Source organism: Phaenicophaeus curvirostris, chromosome Z, assembly GCF_032191515.1.
Source record: "Phaenicophaeus curvirostris isolate KB17595 chromosome Z, BPBGC_Pcur_1.0, whole genome shotgun sequence".
Classification (NCBI taxonomy): domain Eukaryota; kingdom Metazoa; phylum Chordata; class Aves; order Cuculiformes; family Cuculidae; genus Phaenicophaeus; species Phaenicophaeus curvirostris.
The window spans coordinates 1,909,424-1,932,064 of NC_091431.1; the positions used below are offsets into that span (position 1 = coordinate 1,909,424).

The 22,641-nt window shown below is 39.7% G+C and overlaps 2 protein-coding genes across 3 annotated transcripts in view; one reads left to right on the forward strand and one right to left on the reverse strand.

The window, feature by feature from the left end:
* The window catches only part of DCP2 (decapping mRNA 2), a 28,117-nt gene extending 17,331 nt beyond the window's left edge, over nucleotides 1-10,786 (forward strand). Inside the window, exons 5-11 of the mRNA XM_069880570.1 lie at nucleotides 1,245-1,397; nucleotides 2,998-3,110; nucleotides 3,219-3,329; nucleotides 4,136-4,259; nucleotides 4,795-4,902; nucleotides 6,637-6,688; nucleotides 7,368-10,786. Of these exons, the coding sequence (XP_069736671.1) occupies nucleotides 1,245-1,397; nucleotides 2,998-3,110; nucleotides 3,219-3,329; nucleotides 4,136-4,259; nucleotides 4,795-4,902; nucleotides 6,637-6,688; nucleotides 7,368-7,534 (828 nt within the window). The 3' untranslated portion in view covers nucleotides 7,535-10,786. The remainder of the gene's footprint in view (nucleotides 1-1,244; nucleotides 1,398-2,997; nucleotides 3,111-3,218; nucleotides 3,330-4,135; nucleotides 4,260-4,794; nucleotides 4,903-6,636; nucleotides 6,689-7,367) is intronic.
* A 2,921-nt stretch (nucleotides 10,787-13,707) lies between these two features.
* Nucleotides 13,708-22,641, reverse strand: part of MCC (MCC regulator of WNT signaling pathway) — a 215,324-nt gene continuing 206,390 nt past the window's right edge. For both annotated transcript variants that reach the window (XM_069880563.1, XM_069880564.1), the window contains 2 exons: nucleotides 18,214-18,336; nucleotides 13,708-17,195 (listed from right to left, as the gene is read on the reverse strand). In XM_069880563.1, the coding sequence (XP_069736664.1) occupies nucleotides 17,015-17,195; nucleotides 18,214-18,336 (304 nt within the window). In that variant the 3' untranslated portion in view covers nucleotides 13,708-17,014. The remainder of the gene's footprint in view (nucleotides 17,196-18,213; nucleotides 18,337-22,641) is intronic.

A 22,641-nucleotide genomic window follows, 5' to 3' on the forward strand; every position in this document is an offset into this window, starting at 1 on the left:
TTCCTATGCCTTCTCAATAACAGAACGTGCAGCCATTTTGCTTATGCCAATATGTGTATTGGTATTTTGCGTAACATATTTGGAGTATTTCATGCTGTTGTTATTTTATGTGCAGTTATTTGGATCTGGTTTTCACTATATGTGCCCACTATACGTACTCGCAGGAGATGAGGGTTGAGAGAAGGTTTTGATGACGTTCATGACTATCTTTTCAAATCTAAGCCTGGTCTTTAAAAAATTTAACAGAAGAATTGTGCCATTGGATTATTGGCAGTGGGCTTAATAACCCTGGGGTTCATACCCAGTTGTAAGAGTGAGTGTTGACATGCATGTTCCACCTTCTGGGCAGGTGTGCTCTGGGTGCTGTTATCCATCCTGCATGTTGTTGTAGTACTTCTGTTTCCTGTGAAGATTTTGAGGACTAGGAAGTTTCTGAAAATGAGTATTAGCAAGCTTAGGGGCAGGATGTAATGTAAGCTGTTAGGTGTATTTGACATGAATCTCTTTATAATATAAGGCCTGTATATTTGACAATGTTGTCGAAAGTTAATATTTAGAAGAAAGGCTTTCAGCAGCCTGATATTCTGAAAGATAACCCTGCCTGTGGAACTGGATTATCTTTGAGGGTCTCTTGCAACACAAACCATTCTGTGAGTCTATTGCAAGACCATAAACTATGCAAATAAAACATTCTTTTACAATATTCTTGCACTTCTAGTAATCTCAAGCAGGTATAACACTCCTTTTCTGTAGAGGAGCTACTAATGCAGTCTTAAGTTTGTCATTGTGAGTGTGCAGTTGGGTTTTGTTATGAACTGGGGATAGAAGGGTCATGAAGGATTGTTGAAAGCAAAGAAAAATGGAGGTGCAAGCAAACATTGCTAGAATTTGAAGATGTCTTTACTCCCCAAATAGTAGTTTTGCAGTGAACAGGATTTGCGTGCATCTAGCAGTGTGGAGGAGCTGCTAGAGAATCCCAATCCATATTAATAAATTGCTACATGAAGGTGTAAGAGAGTTGTTTCAGCTTTTATTACAGGTCTGTGTCTCTTGGAGAAACATGAAGCACATGGGATCTTAAGATACTTTTTCTACTACTGACCATATATCTGTGTGTAAAGGCTTGTTTTTCCCAGCAGTGGGCTGCTTTCATGGGTAAATCTGCAAAATAGACTTTCCTTCCATTGTGATGATAGGTTCTGAAAAGATAAATCTGAATCTGATTTCATCTATATGCTCCTCAGGTGTTTGAAGAAACTGGATTTGACATAAAAGATTATATCTGCAAAGAAGAATACATCGAGTTGCGAATTAATGATCAGTTAGCACGGCTGTACATCATTCCAGGAGTTCCCAGGAACACAAAATTCAACCCCAAAACTAGAAGGGAAATTCGGGTATGTGTTTTCTTGTTTGAATCTCTAAGAACCTTGTTGTGGAGGTTGACTTTTAAAGCTAATGATCTGTAAACTAGCAAGCATGATGAATACCTCAAATACTAGGTACAAATGGCATCTCTGCACTGTAGGGTCTTCCCAGTGTTTTGCAGCTCTGCTGGGAAGTCTGGTTCTTGACCAACTCTGACCTCTACATTCACCATGGAAACAACACTAGACTGTGCTGTCAAACTATAATTCTCCCCTTCTTTTCTCTTAGGTGGTAAATGTGTTAATCGTTCCATATTATTCCTACTTAAAGCTATGTATATAGCTATATTTTCTTCTGAAGATGTAAATGTTAATTGATTATACACAAAAGCCTGCGTATCAAAAGGAGGGACTAAGGATTGTGTTAATACCATCAAGACTTAGAAAATAATATATTTTAAGAAAGAGGTTGGGATGGGGACAAAAAAAGGAACTATTTTGGATGGTTAGTGCGCCATTAGGCTTTTAAAAGGGGGAAGCAAAAAAATCTCTCGTATCCATAATCCTTAGTTTGAATAGCTTTCCTGTATTGCAGTTCAGTTTAAAACTACGGTCTGCATATTTTTTATGAAGAGGGTGCCACTGAACAGGGCATCTGGCCTTTGAAAAAGGAAAAGATATTTGTACTTGACTAGAGAGGAGTCTCAATTTCTTTCATTAGAAACATGTTCTTCAAAATACAAAGTAAAAGAAGATGAACTTAGCGTACATTTGAAAAAAATCTCAAAATACCCCCTTTCTATAAGAGTCACTGACTGTGTTGGGTGGTGAGAAGTTCTTAGAGTGACAGATTTTTGTCTCCTGGCTGAAGCACTGTGTTCATCTGACATGATACAAACAGGCATGCTGGTTTTGTATTCCCTGTAGAACTGTATTGAAAACCTCTTCAGTTTGTAACTGCTTTCGGTAATATGAATCTTACCTGGACCCGGGTTTTTGGGGCTGGGTTCTGCAACAGAAAAGCTCATATAGGTTCTTCTGTGTTGTGTATATTCAGAATTCCTGATTTCAGCCTCCATTCTGTAAAGCGTCTGTTTTTCATAGCTGAAACTATAATGTATAAATCATAATGCAAATCCTATCCTTTACTCATGCTTTTTTTCCTTCTATAACAAAACGTGAAAGTTGCTCTGCAAGCTAAATCCCCTTCTTTCTGATAATATTTGAACTAGTTTTGATTGCATTTTAAATAAACATAGAAAGAATAGCAGTGACTTTGAAAGTTACTTAAAGCCTCTGCCTTTCTTTATGGCATTCAGTGTGCAGGTTGGTTGGTTTTTGAAACCCTTATTCAGAATTTAGTTGCTGGATAATACATTTCATATTCTAGGTGCCATTTCTTGCAGTGAGTATGTGCTGTGTAGTACCATCTGTTACTCTGTAGTTGCAGTCAGGAGAATGACCCTATTGTTAATTAACCTGTTATGCAAAACCCTGTTGTGGTGTGTTATTAAAGTCCGCTATTGTAATGTTTTTCATTAAGGTAAATAATTTTGTTTGAAACACACTTGTAACATTCCAAAAGGCTACAGTAGTGGGCACTTTTTCTTGTATTTCTTTTTTTTTCTAGAATATTGAGTGGTTTTCCATAGACAAATTACCATGCCACAAAAATGACATGACGCCAAGATCCAAGCTGGGTTTGGCACCTAACAAGTTTTTTATGGCAATTCCCTTCATCAGGTATGTTTTGAAATGAGGCAAATTATAGGCCGGTGCCTTTCAGACAACTTCAGTTTTTTTAGATTTGTTTCAATAAGTGGATCTTATTGCACTTCTCCTTGCCCACAGGCCACTGAGAGAATGGATTTCCCGAAGGAATGGAGGAGATTCCTCAGATAGTGAGAATGGATTTTCATCTACAGGCAGCACACCCTTTAAGCCCAACTTGGAAAAAGCTAGGTAAGAAACAGGTCAGTTTAACACTTCTATATAATTTCTGTAAAACATCGGTCACGCAAAGCTGCTTGTACTTTCTCCAAGTATTTGTGCTCCAGTGATAGCATAGAATAATAGAATCATGGAATGGTTTGGGTTGGAAGGGATCTGAAAACCTATCCAATTGCACCCCCCTTGCTGTGGGCAAGGATGCATCCCACCAGACCAGGCTCCTCAAGGTCCCATCCAGCCTGGCCTTGGATGCTTCCAGGGATTAAAAAAAAAAGTGGTCGTATCTCAGGACTGTAAATAAAACAAGAAGTTAATTAATGTCATGATATGCTTTTTTTTTGGTAAATTCTCATGTGTGTCTATCTCACTTAGATAATTTCTTGAGTCCTGTTTATGGGAAATCAAAAAAACAGGAACTGAAATAAGTAAATAAGTTTCATTGCTTCAAGTTCAATGTTTTTTGCAGTTATGCAGAGGAAAAACAGGACTCCAAAGTAGCACTGTGAATTACTGTCAGAAGTAGCTGACCTGTGGGAGTCAGTAGGCGAGCAACTGCTGCTGGCTTTTCATTCAGCTGAGCTAAAAGCAGTAGAGCAAACTTTAAAACCTGTAGTCCCAAAGAAAAAGGCTGTGCTCCAGTTATTTGAGTTAGGTCAGCACCAACACTGACAGCAACAGGACAAATGCTAATGCGGAGCTGGCCTGCTGTCTGTGCAGAACACAGGTTTCCTACCAGCAAACACAACAAAGTTGGGTGAATACTGTCTTCTGCCATCAAGAAATTGTGTTGTAAACATTTGTTTGTTTTCCTCTACTAGATCCAAAACTCGGTGCAGTCAGCAGGTGCTTACAGATGGCTCTTCAGGAGAACAGTGTGCGAAGCCAAAACAGCCACAGAAGCCATGTAATCATTCTGAGACGTCTGAAGTTTTGAAAATGAAGGTAGGTTGTTTTTTAGGCAAACATATACATCTGGGCTGTTAAAAACAGATGTCTTTGTCCATAAGGATTCCTCTCTGGAACAAAAATATTGAGCATGCAAAAGTGAAAACATTAAAACAAAAAAATGGGTAGGAGATTCTCAGATTTAGCAGGTAGGTGGGTACCAAGCAGTAGCTGTGTTATTTCAGGTGTAGATCATAATTACTACCCGCTGTTTGATGTCGTTTTAGAAATATTTTGGGTATCACTAATACATATGCGTCAGTGTATGGGAACTCGCTGAACTGAACTTGCTGCATAATACAGTGTCTGTCGTAGCGTAAGACAGACTGAGTAATAGCTGATAACTCTTGGTAACTAGCGTGTATGTCTGATTACTTTAATTGTGCTTCATTTTTTCTACAAAAGGTAGCATTCACATGTTTTGAGGTTATTTGGAGGAAAGTTTTAGCAAATAAGTAGGATGTGTCAGTGCAGTAATCTTCAATTCTGCTTTTTAAACTCTTCTCTTACTACGTTTTGGACATAACGGCAGAGTCAGAGCTTCAAGAGCAATGGAAGAAAGCAGCATCAGGAAACTTCGAGCCAAAAGAAGCGAACAAACGGAACCCAGAGTCAACCAGTTAAGCAAAACCATGCCTTGGTAAGAAACGTGCAGTGGCTATCTCATTAACAGGTTTCAGTAATGCCTAGCAAATGTCCAGGCCGACGTCCTGCTGAGGGAAAGTAGAGGGCATATCTATCAAAAGTATATTTCATCAGAATATTTGATCTGTATTTGTAGAAACATGACATTTCTTACCTTAAATGCATATACATCTCTAGACAAGCATACTAAGCTTCACAAAGTTTGCATTTTGGAAGTAAGTCTTACCTTAGCAGTTTAAAGTTTGTCATCTGTTTCAGTAGACAGTCCTTCCTCACCTTTCCAAGTTCCTGTCAGGTAATAAATAGCCTACCGAAGCGTGCATAATTAGTCAATGTTGTACTTGTCTTATTTATTCATGTATTACATATTATTGTAAACATGAAGGTAGGTCATGCAACAATTAGATGCAAAATGGTAATGCATATGTGTATTATTTCCCTTCTTATTAACAAAAAGGTTGAGATGCAGGTTGGTGCCAGAATTTCGTATGGTTTTTAATTATACAGTGAAACTACAGCAGTTTGTACATTGCCATATGCCATTCTGGGTTTGTTACCTTTTCCTTGCAGTAATGAATTGTCTTTGTCCCCACAGTTCAGCTGGCTGGCAGAAGGCTCACTGAGCTCTCTCTCATTTTTTAATATAATATCTACTTAAATTTTTTTTCCCCCCACTGTTTGTTATGGAGCTTGAGTTCGAATCTGACTTCTTTGTAGCAGTGGGCCTCAGTTCTCCATGCAGCTCAGCTGTCTTGTCCAGGCTTTAGATTTTCTTCTTTACTAGATTCTTCCCATTCCTGCTTGTGGTTATTACTTTCTCTCTGGTTTTAATGTAAAAGTTCACAAACTATAAACTTTCATCCTGTAAAAATCTTCACTGTAGCAAGAAATAGTTATAGATGTGTTGGGGTCTTAGAATAGAAGAATGAGAAGTCAAGTACTTGACAGAAACTTGTTTATATAGAAAAAAAACGTAAGTGGAATCTGTAATATCTTGATGAAAACAAGTAGAACTGTTAATACTCCACAGTTACTTTGTAGGCTTTTTACAGACTTTGCTAAATACCTCTGCATTGTCATGATTTTCAGTCTTTTGAAATTTAAATAATTTGTGCTCCAGTGTTACCTTTCTATGCAATTAAGAGGCCAGAGAACTCTTAATTTGTACAGAGTGCAGAGAACCATACTGTTCTCTGTATTTCACAGAATCACAGAATATTTGTATGTTTATAGCAGCATACCTAGGGCTAAATCTTAACTTGTCCCAGGAGGGTTCAAAATTTGTGTTGCTAATGTGCATTAATTGAATTGGCAGACACTGTGTGTTTGCAGATACATTCCCCTTGGTTTTTTGGGACAAGCAGATTGAAGAACAGGCTTATGCATGTGCAACTTTTATTCCAAACTGCTGTATTCAAGAATTTTTCAGGTTAAAACATTTAGGGAAAAATTTAGTGTGTTTTCTAAAAGCCTGCATTTAAAAAATGATTGGTTGACTGTTAAAAGGTTGCATGCTTCAGAAAGCCTTGTGGACTTGGAAACATGCTTATTGGGTAAAATATCGTGATGGATTTCATGCTGAGCTATAAGTAAAATAATTTGGACATTAGGAGGTATGTCAAAGCAAATATAATAGGTTGTGCCTTTTACCTGATGCTTCAGCTACACCCTTAAGAAATAGAATGTAATTTCTTTATGAAGTGTGTAACATGGTCATTCTCTTCACCAGAAATGTGAAAAAAAGCTTAGTACAAGAAGGCTTCAAGATAACTTCGAAACAGGCAAGTGCAATCTGAATTTTTATCCTTTGTCATGTGTTACATGGCTGAAGGCACTTGAATAATAATGACTGAGAATTTTTTCTTGTATGACAAGCTATCAAATGCTATAAAGCCATATTTTTACAAGGCAGTCTGAGTTCTTTATTTGCTTAACTTCATATGCTGCTTCATGTTGGTTTTACGATTCTTCTATTTAATTATTAAAACTGTCAGATTGTACCAGGTGGCTGAACAAAATGTAGCTGAAAGCTGGTTTAAGAAAATAGCATCTGAGTGCTGGTAATTAAATGTTGGTTCAAAGCTTTCTGTCCTGCTAGTAATAAGCTGCAGTTGCTATTAGACTCCTTAATAGAGTTCACACAATTCTTTACCTGCTACTTAGAAAACAGGATTGTATTTCTTTCGTTGTTACTAAGAAATGAATTGCAAAACAGCGCCACTGGGTAAAACTGGCTATTGGAAGACTCCTCAAATTGCCGTGAATTTTAAGATTTGTTCTAACCACTAGATGACTTGTAAATAGGGCTGCGTGAGTTACCTCCTTCTGTTTATGACCAGACACACAGATTTTGGCATAAATGTTAATTAAATGTACTCATGAGGTGTGAAATTGTATTGTTGTTGATCCTCTTTTTGATAACTACGTTTAAAATTCTTTTCATGCCTTTCTTTTTTTGAGCAGATGCAGCACAAGAGATGTGTTGCCCCAGTGAAGACCCACCGCCAGAACACGCAGAGGGACATTCTGTGGCATGCAATGGCCATTACAAATTTGCTTTCTCATCAAGAGCTTTCTTGAGTTTCAAGTTTGACCATGATGCCATAATGAAAAGTTTTGACCTCTGACAGCAAACTCATTAGGAACAAAAATCAAATTTGCCTGTTGCAATTGAGGGGTTTTTTTATCCAGCCTTACTCTTTCTCAGGAGTTATTTTTTTGTTTTGTTTGTTTGTTTGTTTTTAAATGCAATGCAGGGACTGACTGGTGGTTTGGAAGGGTTTGTTCTCTTTGTGGTATGGGAGTGGCACAGTCAAGTGTTGCACTTTAAATGCAGTATAGCCTTTATCCACAAAAGTACCTTTCCAGTGTTCAGTTCACTTGTTCCTAGCTGTGCATTACAGGGCATTCTTTTTTCTTTATTCGGTCTTATATTTTTAACTTGCTGTGTGTTTTATACAATGTCATTTACGTTTTTTAACTGTTGGAGTATGCCAGCTTGCTAAACTTTTAACTGCTTTGGTGTAAATTATTGGACTTGTTAGTCATTATTGTGTTGTACATTGCAATATTACGCCAGTGGCAGTGAAACAGATTCTCAGAGGACTCCTCTGTCTGTCCTGGTAATTTTGAAACCAAGTTGCACATTTCAAACTTAGCTTCAGCCTGTCATCCTTTGTCTTTCTTGGTTGCTTTCCTTAAATATCTTCCTGTTTTCCCTCCTTCACGCTAGTGATGGTTTCTTTTGGCTGGTGATCAGTACTAGTCGAGAGTCAAATCTATAGCATTCTGACTTCTTGTACCTACTCTGCCTCTGTCTTCAGTGAGGATACACAAACCAGGTAGAACATAGCCATTCAGTGTCTAGCTTCAACTCTTATGCACTGTCCCCAGTGGGGTAAGAAGCAGTTGCAAAGTTTTGTGTTATTCCAGTTGCAGCTGCTTTTGAAGAAGAAAAGCTTAAACCTTGTGAGAAGTTACTTGTGTCAAATTTGTACTGAATGTAAATAAGCCTCTTGTAGATCTTGCTGAGGAGGAAGACAGGTGCATGGATAATAGTCATTGTGTGACACTAAATGGCTTAATCGGGCTTGCAATAACTATTCTAAGGGTGTCCAGTATTGTATTCTGTGCTGTTGTCCTCTGATCTCTTGTGTAGTGTATGCTCTGTATATATCCAGTAGTAATGAATTGCACTTGCAGTTAGCATTTAAATGATGTAGCCTCAGTTGTTTTCAGCTACAACACTTTCTTAGTGAAAATACAAAAGACTGGGGGGGAGGGTAACAAAGTACCAGTAAGAGTGGAGGTGACAAACTATTAACTGTTAAAATCACCTTCATGGTTAAAGTAAAAGGGTTTTGACCGTGTGCTTTGCAGGTGAGAGAAATGCACTTGAACTCACTTGTCATAGCAGTTTGTGGCAGCAAGCACATTGTCCCAGATTTATAAATGGACTTTTCTCCAAAGTAAAGGTAGTCAGTAACTTCGTATGTTGAATGAAAAACGCCCTTGTCCCATCACAGTGCTTGTTCGTGCACTGAGTCTTTATGCAACTCGTGTGTCATCCAAAAGCAAAATCCTGGTCTTCCTTTCTTCAGCTACCCAATGAATCTACCCTACCTGATCTGTTACCTAGTGCTTTTCCTCAGAAATAGCTTTAGAACTATCTTCTGGTTTATTTGCATGCCTGGCACCAAGTGATTTGGGACTTGAATGCTTTAAGAATCTTGGCGATACAAATGCTGGACTTCTGTATCGGTCAGAAGGAGAAATGGACTGCAGCATTTCTTCCTTCTGGAGAACAAGTGTCCTGAGGACCTTGTCTTTCAAGACCAAATTGCAAAATAGCTCAATCTAGCTTTGTCTCACTTTGTTTAAAAAAAAAAAAAAAAGGAAAAAAAAGTATCCAAAGTCTGTTCAAAACAGTAAATGGCAAAGGACAGTAATAGAGAAGGTGGGGTAATGCTGGAAGAGGTTAGGTTATTCAGCTTCAGGTGAAAAACTAATCTTTAGTTACTTCTTTAGTGCAAGTAGTTGATTTCCCAGCAAAAGTGCCTTTACTTGTGGTGAGGCAGAAGTTTGTATTTGGATCCTGAGGCTGCTACTGCCTGTGGAGTTAACAAGGCTCTCCTAAGGCATGATTAAATATGAGGCTGTGGAAATCTTTAATGAGTAAGTTGACTTTTCAGATGAATTACCTATATTTCATCTAGTGCTTGTGAGTTTAGGGGGATGTCGATGAAACAGTGAACTCGGAGCTTCTGTCAGCTGTTTGGGAAATCGTGTCACAGACAGTGGAAGTCTTTAGAATGAAGCGAGTGTGTCCATGAACAGGAGATGCTGGCTGCCTTCTTTATTCACTGGGTCATTTTCCTTAGTGAAAGCATAGTTCAGTGTAAGAGAAATGGGTTGCTTCATTAAGTAGCCCAAAGCGGAGCTTGTACATATGTTGTGATTTTAGTAAATCTAGCCTTAATGTGAGTTGCAAATAAATGTGATAAATATGCAATAACTTCTTTGTATAAGGGTACTGTTGTAGTAGCATTGCTTTCTGCTTTCTTAGTAAGTTTCTAAAACAACCTAAGTGTGGTGGCATGTGGTCTACCTTATGGGTTCCATCATGCCCTGCACTGTGAACATTTAAAATTGTTTACTCTGTTTATGTTTTTATTTCACTGTCATTTTATAATTAAGTATATTTCTAAGTTAGAAGTACAGTTTACATTAGGTTCTCTAAAACAGTGAAGAAATAGCAAGTGAGAGATAGAGTTTAGTTCCATGAGTTTTTATTTGTGGGAGCTAGACACAGAGAAACGAGTAACTGTTTGCATGTCAGATTTGAGAGCTGATGTCAAGATACTTGAAAAACAAATATTGCTCAATTTACGCTTAGCACTAAAGTAAGAATGCTTGCTTTTAAGGGGTTACTCAGATTATGAATGGTGATTCAGTGTTCTTGAAATTAAAGAACATGTAGAATAAACAAGCAGCTAACGAAAAACCCTACAAATGTGTGGGTGCTAGGAATCTATTGCTGTTTTGCAGTTTCTAGTACTACGTAAACTCCCTGCTTTACTATAAGATTTTTAGCATCTTTCTTCACAGAATCCTCTAAATTTTTAACTCATGCTGAAGAGTGATCTGCCTGATTGAATGATGTATGTTCTGTGCTGAAATGATATTAACTTTGACTCTCATGTACATGCATGCTTTTGAAAGTAGCTGTGTCTTACATAGTTTGAAGTCTGGAAACAGTAGTACTGGGAAGAAGAGGGGAAATAGCTTTATTTATTGCACAATCAAAGTATTTTTTTAACACAATGTAAATTTTTTAGACCAAACTTGCATAAATAGTTTCTAATAAAATTTTGGGCCTAGTTGCTGTTCCAGGCTTCTGTGCTGTGCTCCAACTTTCCTCATGTAATTTGATGAATTGAGAACAATATTTGTGATGTTTTTCCTTCATCTACCTGTGGCTGTTATAAATGTTAACCGTTCCTTTTGAAAACGAGTCAGGCTTTCAGTCTGGCTATTCCTTATAGAATTGCTCTCAGATTGTCATTTTGGATGAGAAATTCTTTTTTTTTCCCCAACTTTTTATTTACTGTAGTGGAGTTGCTTTTGTTGATTTGCAGTTTTTATAGCAGCACTCGAGTCATTCTGGTGCAAAGAGCAAGAGTCTACGTTACATTAAGAATCCAAGCTCTAATATCCCGTGGTGCAAGGCTGCACTGCTGCTCCGTGGGGGACTGGCTGTCCCGGTGTCGGGTCAGTGGGCTGTTAAATCCTCAGCTACCTGCTTGTGATGAATTCTGAGCAGCTGAGGTAAAGCCAGGTGCCTTCGTCTTTCAAATTAGGAGGTTATACTCTAAATGCATTGGGAAGCTCAAAATTACTGAGAACTGGTAGAATAGCCTCTCTTGTTGATTTTAAAATCAAGTGTGTTGACAGAAATTGTCCTGCACTCTAAATGTTAAATAATCTGGTGCTTATCTGTGACTTCATAATTTCAGATTTCTTATTACAATATTTCAGCTTTCGGAGCAAACAAAATTATTTAAGACGTGGTAAAATTCTTCTACCAACAAACTGAAGGTGCTTTTACAGTAAATTAGGCTTGGAAATGTCACTACTCTTGCATAGTAGGTTTTTGTTCTTATGCATTTATAGCAATAGTGTAGTTCAAGAATGAAAGTAGGCTAAATGCTAGTATTTGCACTGTTCTTAATCCTGTACATAGCACTGATAGATGCAGTAGAGTTTGCGCTGTGTGTTCATTTCACTGTTTCAAGTAGATCGTGAATTTGCAAGGAAGACAAAAGATGTAGCGATTACATTGGCCATCTTAAAGGTCATACAAGAAGAAATATTCTGGGTCAGTAGTAGTACATTAAAGTTAAATGCTTGGGTTTTAACTTGTCTTTTAATTGAAAATGTTTGGTTAAGCTGGACTAACTTCTTGTGTAGATTCAACTTTACAGAAGCCCATGTCTTTAAATTGTTTTCAGCTCTGGGATACTTCTGGGAAGGAAGTAAAACTACCTTCAATTTGTCCTTCAAAACTTGCAGGAAAAAAAGGAAAGTTTGCTTTCAGGCAATTATCAGAAAATTTCAGAGTACAGAATATTTAAATTTGAATAGGTCCACTATGAAATAAGTGTGGAGTATTTTGTAATTGTTAAGTATCGTTGATCAGAACTAGCTTCTATTCCATTGTGGGTTACAGTTCAGTGCTTCTAGGAAAATGATTACAGCTCATGGAGCATTAATAATTTCAAAACAAGGCATTTATAGCTTTTCTTTCCTGCAAACTCTGTTCTCTCCAACACACTTCTCACTGTGAGAAAAACTTACTTTGCAAATTTTTTTTAAGCATGTTTGAGCAAAATTACAAAACTAGGGAAAGACGAACCATTTGTATCTGACTGGTTGGGTAGATATTTTTGTTATGCAGTAGAAGTATGCAAAGCTGCATGAATAAGAGTTCTCAGCAATTAAGTCTCAAGCCTGTACTTAAAAGGGGATCCTTAAGTAACTCTGCAGTGTCTGCATGGCACCGCTTTGTGTGGAAGCTGCACTTGGGCCCTGAGGAGCAGTTTGCAAGGCAGTTTAACATAAAGGAGCAAAACAGACTCCACAAAGGAGGTTTTGGTCATTACTTTTGACATAACGCTAGATTGCTGTACGTGTTCTGGGATGCAGGCTGGCTCAGGAACTGCTGCCCAAACAGCACCTTTCTGTGCAGCGCTGCGTGTCTTGCAGGAAATGAGGAGCCAGTGTTTCGTTGTATGGCTCATGCATGAGGGGTTATGTCTTCCTCCTGTTTGTTTAAAACTCAAGAACTTGATCTGTTTTCCTCGCTGTTATGTATGTGGCATAACAGTGCTACTTAAGTAGAAAGTACATACAGCTATTACTATTAAAACCATGTAAGTTACAGGTTTTATTCTGTTTCCATTATGTTATCTGGAATAAAGTTTTCATCGATCAGCTCTTGAATTTTAGTAAATAAAATCTGTAACTACCTGTGACATCTATTTTACTGATGATTGTGATTTTATTTGTTATTCACTGATTCAGAAACTGAAGCACACCATTTAAGAGGCTATGACTAAATTGACATTTTCTTCTGTTCTGTAATTTTTCTCTGTAAAACTGAATGACTTTATGTATAAATTTACTGAAGTACTGAAGTATGAATATAAGCATTGCTGATCAGTGTGACGTGTAAAGCCTGTGCTGCTGGTACAGATTAATTTTTCACTGTAGAATGTTTATATGTTGCCTTAAGCCAATCAGCAGCACTGATGATGTGTACTGCCAGTAAAAGAAGCGTTACTTTTAAAAATCAGTTGTACAGGTGGACAAAGGGCCCATCAAACACATTGGAAAGCAGGAAAAAATATAAATCAAAAGGTGTTAGGTGTATTGGAGAAGGAAGTATGTGAACTTTATTCAGTGCTTTTAAAGTATTTATGAAACAGCCATTTTTACTTTTGATCCATATAACCTGTCATTAAAAAAAAACTGGATGTGTGTAAACAGTTTCATATGTGCTGTTCGTTTCTGTGAAGTGTTCATAGAAACTGTACAGAGTTTGTGGCGAGTACTAATGTTCCCGGGCTCAGCTAAAACCCATGATTCGATCTCCAGTGATCTCTTACCAGCTCTTCATGTCCCCACTCTAGCATCAAACCATCTCTCTTGACCTTGGAGAAAGTGTTTGTGGTACCTTTAAGCAGACCAGTTCAACAACAGGGGGACAGGGTACGGCAAAACAGCCTCTGACGCAAAGAAACAGCATTAGAAATTTATTCAGAATATAAGAACATTTGTAAAATAAGTATTATAAATGTCTCTGTATAAATAAATGCAGTTTTTTACAATTCTATATCAAATAAACACAAAATAGCTATTTTACAGCAGCTATGAAAACTAAAAAGCAGCAACACGTTTAAAGCTAGTTCTGTAACGTGGAAAGTTTCTAAAATCACAATGTATGTTACAGTATTAAAGGAAGAGAAAAACCCTAATAAAACCAGTAGAACAGTACTGACATTATGCAAACTTAGTCACGTGTGCTTTGCAATAGCTAACAGTACATTCAAGCTGGTGAAGATTTAGACATTTAATGAGGGAAAAAAAGTACTTTTTTTCTGAACGCGCTGTGAAATACAAAGATTCATGCACTCTGGTGACTTGGAAAGTAAAAAAAAAAACCTGCCCTAAGATTAATTAATGAGTGAACAACCTATGTTCTGTTGGCAGACACACCTATTTTTCTTGCTTTCTGAATGTTAGTATTTCTGCAACAAGTGTTACGTGAGTTAGGTTTCTTGTTTATAGGCTGGTGTGCTGGTATTTCAAGCAGTTGCATAAAAGGAATTAGTTTTTTTGGCATTTATTCTCAGGGATGGTGCCATTTTAGCAGGTATCCTGGAACTGCAGCTAATTGTTAATATCGAAGAGTTTTCACAATAGCAGTAAACCTTTCACCACCTCCCTCTTGGCCTTTTCCAGCAAGTGCAGCAGGAGCTGCTTACTTAGGCAAAATAACTGGTGGTCTGGCATACGGTAGCTACTGCTGAGGCTGTGTGATACCCATCTTGTTTTTCCATCTACAAACCCCATGGGAAGAAAGCGGGGAGGGGCTTATGTTTATTGGTGACTCATAATTTCTTCCAAAGCAGTTCTGGAGCACAGTTGGCAGGGAGGATGTGCAGTCAGTGTAGTAGGACGACACTCAGTTTATGAAGAATCAGCGAATCATTAAAGCCTGAGAAAGGAACTGAAGGGGCACTGCAGCTTTTTATGCTTTTAAACCCAACTGCGTTTTACGATTTCTTGATGTGGGTATTTCCCTTAAAGACAGGTTTCAATTAAAATGCTTTAACATTCATTGCATTGTGGTAAACAGCTTCTCGAGCTACCAGGAACCAGCAAAAAAAATCTGAGCCTAAGAGGAAATCCAGTGCAGCCCTCGTTTCTAGTGACCTTAAGTGAAAGATACTTGACATTGAGAGTTGAGGTGGCCTCAAGCTAGATGGGTGTTTCAGGTGCAATAGGACAGAACTGTCCCTGCATTTTGCCACTGTTCACAGCGGGTCATTTTGTTTTGTTTCTTCAGACACGAGTGTGATCAGCCACCACTGAAGCATGTGGCAAAACCCCATGTTCCTGTCGGTGAGAAACTTGTTGCCAACAAAGGGGAACATCATAGATGATAACTACGTAGCGAAACCATAAAGACAGTAAGAAGTAAATATTCCTGTTCCCTTTACAGACTGGTTTGTGAAAAATTCCATCCGCATTATGAATCAGGAATCTTGAGAAAGGGAGCTGACCAAACCCGATCCCCTGGCATCACCACCTACAACTTGATTTTGAAATCAGCATTGTTTTAACTTGCTATTCCAGTCAGTCACTGCTGCTACTGGCTTTGTAGCTGGTGGATCAGATTCTAGAGGTATGAATTACTTCCCTAAGGAAAGAAGAAAGCAGCAGCTACTGTAAGAGATGTCATGAACAACAGCTGCTACAGTTTCAGGTGTAACCAAGACCTACCAATGCTGCCATATTCTGAGCACGAATTCTCACAACTGTTCGGCTTCCTGGCCTAATTTTAAGAGTAGAGAAAAACACTCCCAAGTCCTCTAAAAGTATTTCCTTGGTACTAGAAACTGGAGGAATAAATGAGAGAAGTTGCCATAATTCTAAATCAACATGTAAAGCGAGAAGGGAAGATGACAAGTGAAATCAGATTCAGGGGAGAAAAGGGAGCCTGGAAAAAAATACAAAGTAGAGACGTAACACTCTAGCAAGGTAATGAATTTAATGGACTCTAGCATTGTTAAAACGAACCTGGAAGCTTGTTTTATGTACTTGGTCAGAAAGGCAAATTCTGAATGAAATGTGTGCTACAGCAGACTCCCCAGATAAATCAGCCTGATAGTCGTACTTTGCTTAATGTTTATTACCGTAATAGGCCAATAGTTTCACTTCAGTCCCTTTGAAAACATAGTAATGTGATGTGACTTACTTAAATGAAGAGAATGTTAGGAGCAACAAAAATTAACCTAGGAAGCTGTTTGAAGACTTCACCATTCACATTCTGTTTGTGGCTGTATATCCTACATCTACACATTTATAGTTTTGTGCCTATGTATTCAGTATTAAGCAGGTACATTCCTAATAAGTACCTTTTTTGGTCAAAACAAATACAAAGAGAAGGCATTTACCTCCTGATCACAGAAAGCTGTAATTAGCACTATACACGTGACAAAAATGGCCCAGCTTCTTAAAAAAAAAAACAACCCTTGGCTATAATGTATTAAAAAGAAACACCAACTCTTTCACAAAATAATTGCAAACACCATGCAATATAAATACCAAGAGGTTTCCTGTAGTTTTTTCACCCAACTTTGACAAAGACGATCTGTCTGCTGTGGTGAAGCTCACAGCCTTTACAGTCCTCTCACAAACTAAGAATTACACCATTATCATCATTTTCAGAGATGCAACTAGGGTTTCTTGGGATTTTTTTTCCAAATCAGCAGGAGTTTTCCTACCTGATCCCCACTGCGAGTGACATTGATGCAAGTATGGTGCAAAAAGCAAGCTAGCCTATTATATCCCCACTCTGCAGCTGCCTTTTTAGTCCATTTAACTTCAGCAGCAGTTCTTGAGGGTACAATGCAGAGTTGCGTGCAGAGAGAGCTCAGGGACTGGGAAAACTCTCCAGTTATCTGCAAACTGCCCAAACTAAAACCTCTTAAAGTGAATTATTTTACTACATGATACTGTCACCTACGGAACATATATAAAATGGAAGAGAACTTACTTGTATGAATATAGACACAATGACACAGACAACGTACATAATTATAGCATGATAATTCAGGCACTGCCATTTTACATTATGAAACAGTCCTTGCTTAACGCTTGTATTATCCCCATGGCACCTCTCTGGGATCCCAGCGAAGGTGCTTAAGTGTATCAGTGTTGACAGTCAGAGCTCTTAAGTGTTTGAAGCTACCTAAAAGTCAACCTCCAAAAGAAAGGAATCTGTAATGGCACTAAGCATCTTTTCTTTGAACGAGATGCACTTAAAGTGAAGTTTCATTGGTGTGTGGTCTAGAGTTTTCCTCTTCTAGTAAAGCTATTCTTTGTTTGAGCATCCTTACTTGTGTTTCATGTCTCTCCACCATGGCCATCATTTGCGATTCCAGTTTCTTCAGCTTATTTTGATGCTTTTTCTTTGCTTTTTCATAAGCTGCTACCAAGTTGCTGTTAGAAATACAAGGCAATAAATAGTCATTCAAAAAAAGCTTGTTCATAGCAAGTGCTACAAAATCCACCCTAAAACCCTGCCTTTAGGGCGCTCCCAAGCACCCTAAGATCACTTACCTAAGATTTACTTGTGATTTAATATGCATCAGATCCAAACCTTATTGATCCAAACCCAGATCAGTGCTAATCTCTTATATTTTTCTAGGGGAAAGTACACAGCTTTACCAGTAAACTGGTTACTGCAAACATTTTTCAAACGTGGTTCGAAGAGCCAGCTAGACGTTGCTGATGGTGACCTTGCAAAGCACTATTTGTGACTCAGGCTGGTACAATATTAAACATGTAATGCTTTTGTTGCATGGCCAGGGTCTGTTTTAAAAAAACCGCAGCATTGATTTTGCATTTTCCATTTAAAAATATAAATTATTTTCAGAGGATGGCATCTTGTGCTAATTTGTCTGCTGCTAAGTAGCTTCTGTGCCTCCACCCCGACTCAGTAGGAAAGCTTGAGATGGGTACTGATCTTCACCACAAACATAATTTATTAATGACATTTACATTGTGAACGACGGGCTCCTTGCAGGAAGGGCAGCCAGAGTCTATCGTGTTCTCAATCCATCCAAACACAATGCCAGTAAAACCTACTGAGTGAGCAATAAAACTTCAAAGCCAGTTTATTAATAAAGAGGCTGGAGCCAAAGAAAAATGGAGACATTTTAAACAAATCAGAAGATTCATAAATCTGACTAAATGGAGGGGTTTGTTTGTTTTAATAATAATGTATTAACTAGTAAGTCAGTTAAGATTAACCTATTTCCCCCCATTCTATTAACTATGTAGTTTTCAGTGGCCTGCATGGGAGGTTTACACCTCCCCCATCTCTAATTATAACTGTAAAGAGTCAACCAGTGTCAACACAAGGACTCAGAAACTGCTCACTGAGGTGCGGGTGGGACCTCAGTGAAGCCAGAACACAATAACCAGTCGTGCATCATTCTGCTGGGAGATCCTGTACCTGTTTGCCCTTTTAAGGTCATTAACAAATTCTGCAGATTGCTGATGTCTGATTTCGCTGCTCTTCGTGAGTCTCTCCAGAGCACTCACTAACTCTTGCACTCTGGCTTTCAGTTTCTTCTCCCTGGATCGCGAGAAAAGAAAGGAGAAAACTATTGTTAAAAACAGATGTAACATTTCAGCTCGCAAGTGCATGAAAGGCGGTCGAGTTTCTACCTGTGCTGGGTTGAGAGGCTGAAAATTCTTTCCTTAATACTACTCAGCTAAAACAGGAGGTATTGCTTATATTTCCAACGACTGATTTTTATAACATTCCTCATTTTAGAATATATGATCAGAGGTGTGGCAGACAAGAGAGAAAACAAACTTCTCTGGTGGATCATGGTTTTGTATGTACCACACTGAGAAGAGACCAACCACAAAAAGTACAGAAGAGAGAGCATGGGCATTGGCTTCTGAGACAGATACACTTCTTTTCTTCCAAATGAATCACAGAATCATAGACTCATAGAATAACCAGGTTGGAAGAGACCCACCGGATCATCGAGTCCAACCGAATGAGCCACAGTAGTGAGGCTTAAAATGCTGATATAGCTACAAATACTCAAAATACCGAGTTACCAGTTGTAAACCAAAAACTAATCACTTGAAGAATCCCCAAATGGAATTAAGGTACCTTATAATATTTTTACATTACAAATATCTCTAGGAGGGAACGAAAAAGTGAACAAGGCAGAAGTTCTAGGGAGGAGTCAGCATTACACCTCGGGCTTTGAGATGGCTTTATAAGGCATTTATCAGCGTGGGGGAGCAGGAGGCAGCTCCTTCTGCCAAGGGGAGGTGGTCCCTGCTGCCCACAGCCCACTCCGATATGGGACTGTCCCACCTCTCGTGCAAAGGGGCTGATGTGGACACCCAGAAGCCTTTCTCTGGCCCGTCCTCATGCTATAGGCAACCCAAATCTGGGGAAAAGAGAATCAGATTAAGAGTTACGTGGAGCTAGGCAAAACCTGGACGAAGTTAGATTTCGCAGGGTCAAACCTTACACTCGGGAGCGTTGCATGTGTGGTGACACTTATTCACACGTTGCTATTAAGAACTGCTTTGCAGTGAACCGCTTTTCCATTTTGTTTTCGTTGCAGGGCTGCTGAGCAGGTGAACTGGATTTCATCCCAACAAGACCACCACTAGCTCCCACGTAAGCCCACTGGGAATGAGTCCCCTAAAGCTTGTGAAAGCTCCTCTGGTCTGGCACAGGCCACAGGGATGCTCTTGGAATCCCATCTGAGCATCCTGCAGTTCCCAGGCTTTGCCTGGCAAGGGCAGCAGCTCATCAGGAGAGATGCGGGCAGCACATGTGGCACGTATCCCCCAGCCCAGCTCCAGCACAGAAGGGCTTTCACACAGCCAGCCGGGGAAATATTCCAAGTTAGCAGTTTATACCAATACGCTGCAGACGCTGGTTTACTGGCCAAATTAAAAAGGACATAAGAGAGGCCTTGTTGATGAAGAATCATCAGTATTCTTGATGTGTTCTTTCACTGAAGTAACTCAAGCTTTCAAATGACTTGATCTTTTTCCCTGGTGGTTAAAAACTCCCTGCCACCCAACCCAAGTATAAATCTTATTTTTTATATCCTATCTATCTTAGCTGCCAGAAAGGCTCAGCACAGCATTTGTATCCTGTAAAGAAAATAGAAACAACAACAACAAATATCCAGTTTTTACCTGGAATAGGAGACAAATAAGAAAAATCAGACCTGGCAGAGGCTAGACCTGCTGTCTAATATATGTGGAACTACTGATGTGAGCCCTATGAGGACAGAACAGAGCTGATCTGGTGTTTGCCTGCTCCAAAAACACCACAGGCAGGGGTCTGGGGAATCCTCAGCATCTGTGCACGGCGCGATGACCTAGCATGAACAGCAAGTCCAACGCATGTTTATACATTTGCAGTGTTCGGATGGGGAGAAAAGAAAACTGAAAATTGTGAGGTTGATTTCAAGGTGCAGCTGTGAAAACAGTGCACGCAGCCCCACAATAAAGAAGCACGTGAGCCACCGTTTGCTGCAGCTGAAGCCCCGAACACACCTGCTGTCACAAAACCTGCGCGGAAAAGAAACACACGGGAAAGACTTGGAGGACCTTGTCATGCTTTGGTAAAGTTTGGCTGCTATGGTGAATGAGACCTGATAAAACTCTTACATCACCTTTTGTCTGCTTTTTTTCACACACACTCCTTTCAGCCAGTCAGGCTGAGTCCAAACTCAGATAAAACATGAAGTGGTATTTCTTTACGTTGGGCCAGTAACATCCTTCTTTTGCTGCTTGCCAACAGCACAGAGCCAGCAGAGAAGTGAACACCTTGGGCCTCCACAGCCTAGTTAAACAACTTCCAGATACTAGTTAAGAATCATCTAGCTAAATAGGTAACACATAATCCTTCAAATCTACGACTGCCTCAAACTGAGATATATGCCAGTAAAAATACATATATTCCCTGAGCTCAAAAGATCCAGACAGTTATTCTGGCTTTTCTCAATGTCTTAGAATCATAGAATCACCAGGTTGGAAAAGACCAACAGGATCATCGAGCCTTCAAGTCAATGAAAACAGCACTAACTAGTGCCTACTCCCACTTTAAACTCAGGGAAAGCAATGGGCAGTTTGATTGAAATGTCCCCAAAATTCACAAAACCACCACACAGGGATCCACTTCTACACCTGCTGTTCCCAATTTGAAACACACCTGTCTAAAAGTCTTTACTCCAAGAGCCATTTCACAGAACAAGTTAACACCTGCACAGACAGAGACAGCAACAGCAGTGAATGCACAGCCTTGTTTTTGTCTGGGAAATGGAGATGCATATGTGCTTGGTTAGTGTCCGTCATGTGAAAGACACACAAGGTCTTCTCTTGCAGTGCCGCACCTTCGATTTTACTAGCAAATGAGAGACCTCAGAGCTGCACCTCACTGGCTGGCCAGCAAATCATACAAGGATGTAACAGTTTCAGCTGGAAGGGACCTCAAAGCCCATCCAGTGCCACCCCTGCCCTGGGCAGGGACACCTCCCACAGGATCAGGTGCCCAAGCCCCATCCAGCCTGGCCTTGAACCCCTCCAGGGATGGGGCAGCCACCACTGCTCTGGGCAACCTGGGCCAGGGCCTCACCAACCTCGTTAGGAAGAAATTCTTCCTAATTTCTAATCTAAATCTTCCCCCCTCCAGCTTCAAGCCATTCCCCCTCCACACCTTTGTAAAAATCCCATGCTTGACCATGCTAACTTTTCCCACTTCTCTCTCGTTTCTATCACTGATTATGTCAGTTTGGAGAGAAAGAAATATCCTTGTTTGTGTCTCTCCAACACTGATTGCTGAGCTGGGCAGCAAATGGGAGTGATAATGAATCCTGCAGTACTATTTATATTCCTTTAATGCATTACAGGAATAGATGTCTTCATGGGATTTCTAGCACCACTTCACTTTCCTGATTGCTATTATAAATCAGCAGGATATGAAGAATCAGCTGCTACAGCCTTAATAAAACAAAATATTTTAAAATGATAGTTCTAGTCATATGTAGCATTTCTGCAGGAGGAGAATGTGTCAAAGCTATGAACTAGAATCATAGAATCACAGAATCACCAGGTTGGAAGAGACCCACCGGATCATCGAGTCCAACCATTCCTATCAAACACTAAACTAGGGATGAAACTGCACCTTAATGTGACAGGGACATGAGCATCCTCCAGAAAGGGGACCAGTATGGATCCCGAAAAAGCATTTATTTGGATATTTCAATGGGAAGAAGGAAGGAGAAGCAAGTTTCTTTATGGGAACGCGATTTCTGTGAGCCCCGAGTTACAGGTCACTTGGGCCGCTGAAGTCAGTGCAGCTTTTGCTCCCGACGGTTCCTTTTCCGACTGGCTGCTGCCACTGGAGCTGCAGAAAACACAACCACAGCACCTGGTGTGCACAGAGAAAATGAGCGCATATTCTCAGAAGAGGGAAGCAGCCTGTGATGGGAGGGCACGGCTCGCTCCCAGCACGGGGTCTCTGCGGTGGGGCACTTGAGCCGCCGGCTGGGGAGATCCCGGGCTGTGCCCTTTCCAAGGAAAAGGTCAGAATACGCACACCCAGAGGCCTGCAGCCCACTCCATCGTCTGCTAAGACACCGTTTTCACTGAAATGCCTAACATGCCGGTAACAAAGACTTGTATTTTCACGATCAAAACACTCAGCGGTCACTCACTAAGTGGTGTTCCGGGGCTTTTTGATTCAGACTCACAGGGTGGTTTGGATAGGACGGCGAGCAGGGTGTGATGTTTCCTCCTGTTTCAAAGCTGCCACTGCAGACAGCGAGGATTTCTGCCAGAGCTCTAGAGGAAACTACAGAACTTCAGGCACATTTCTGCAGCTTCTGTGAGT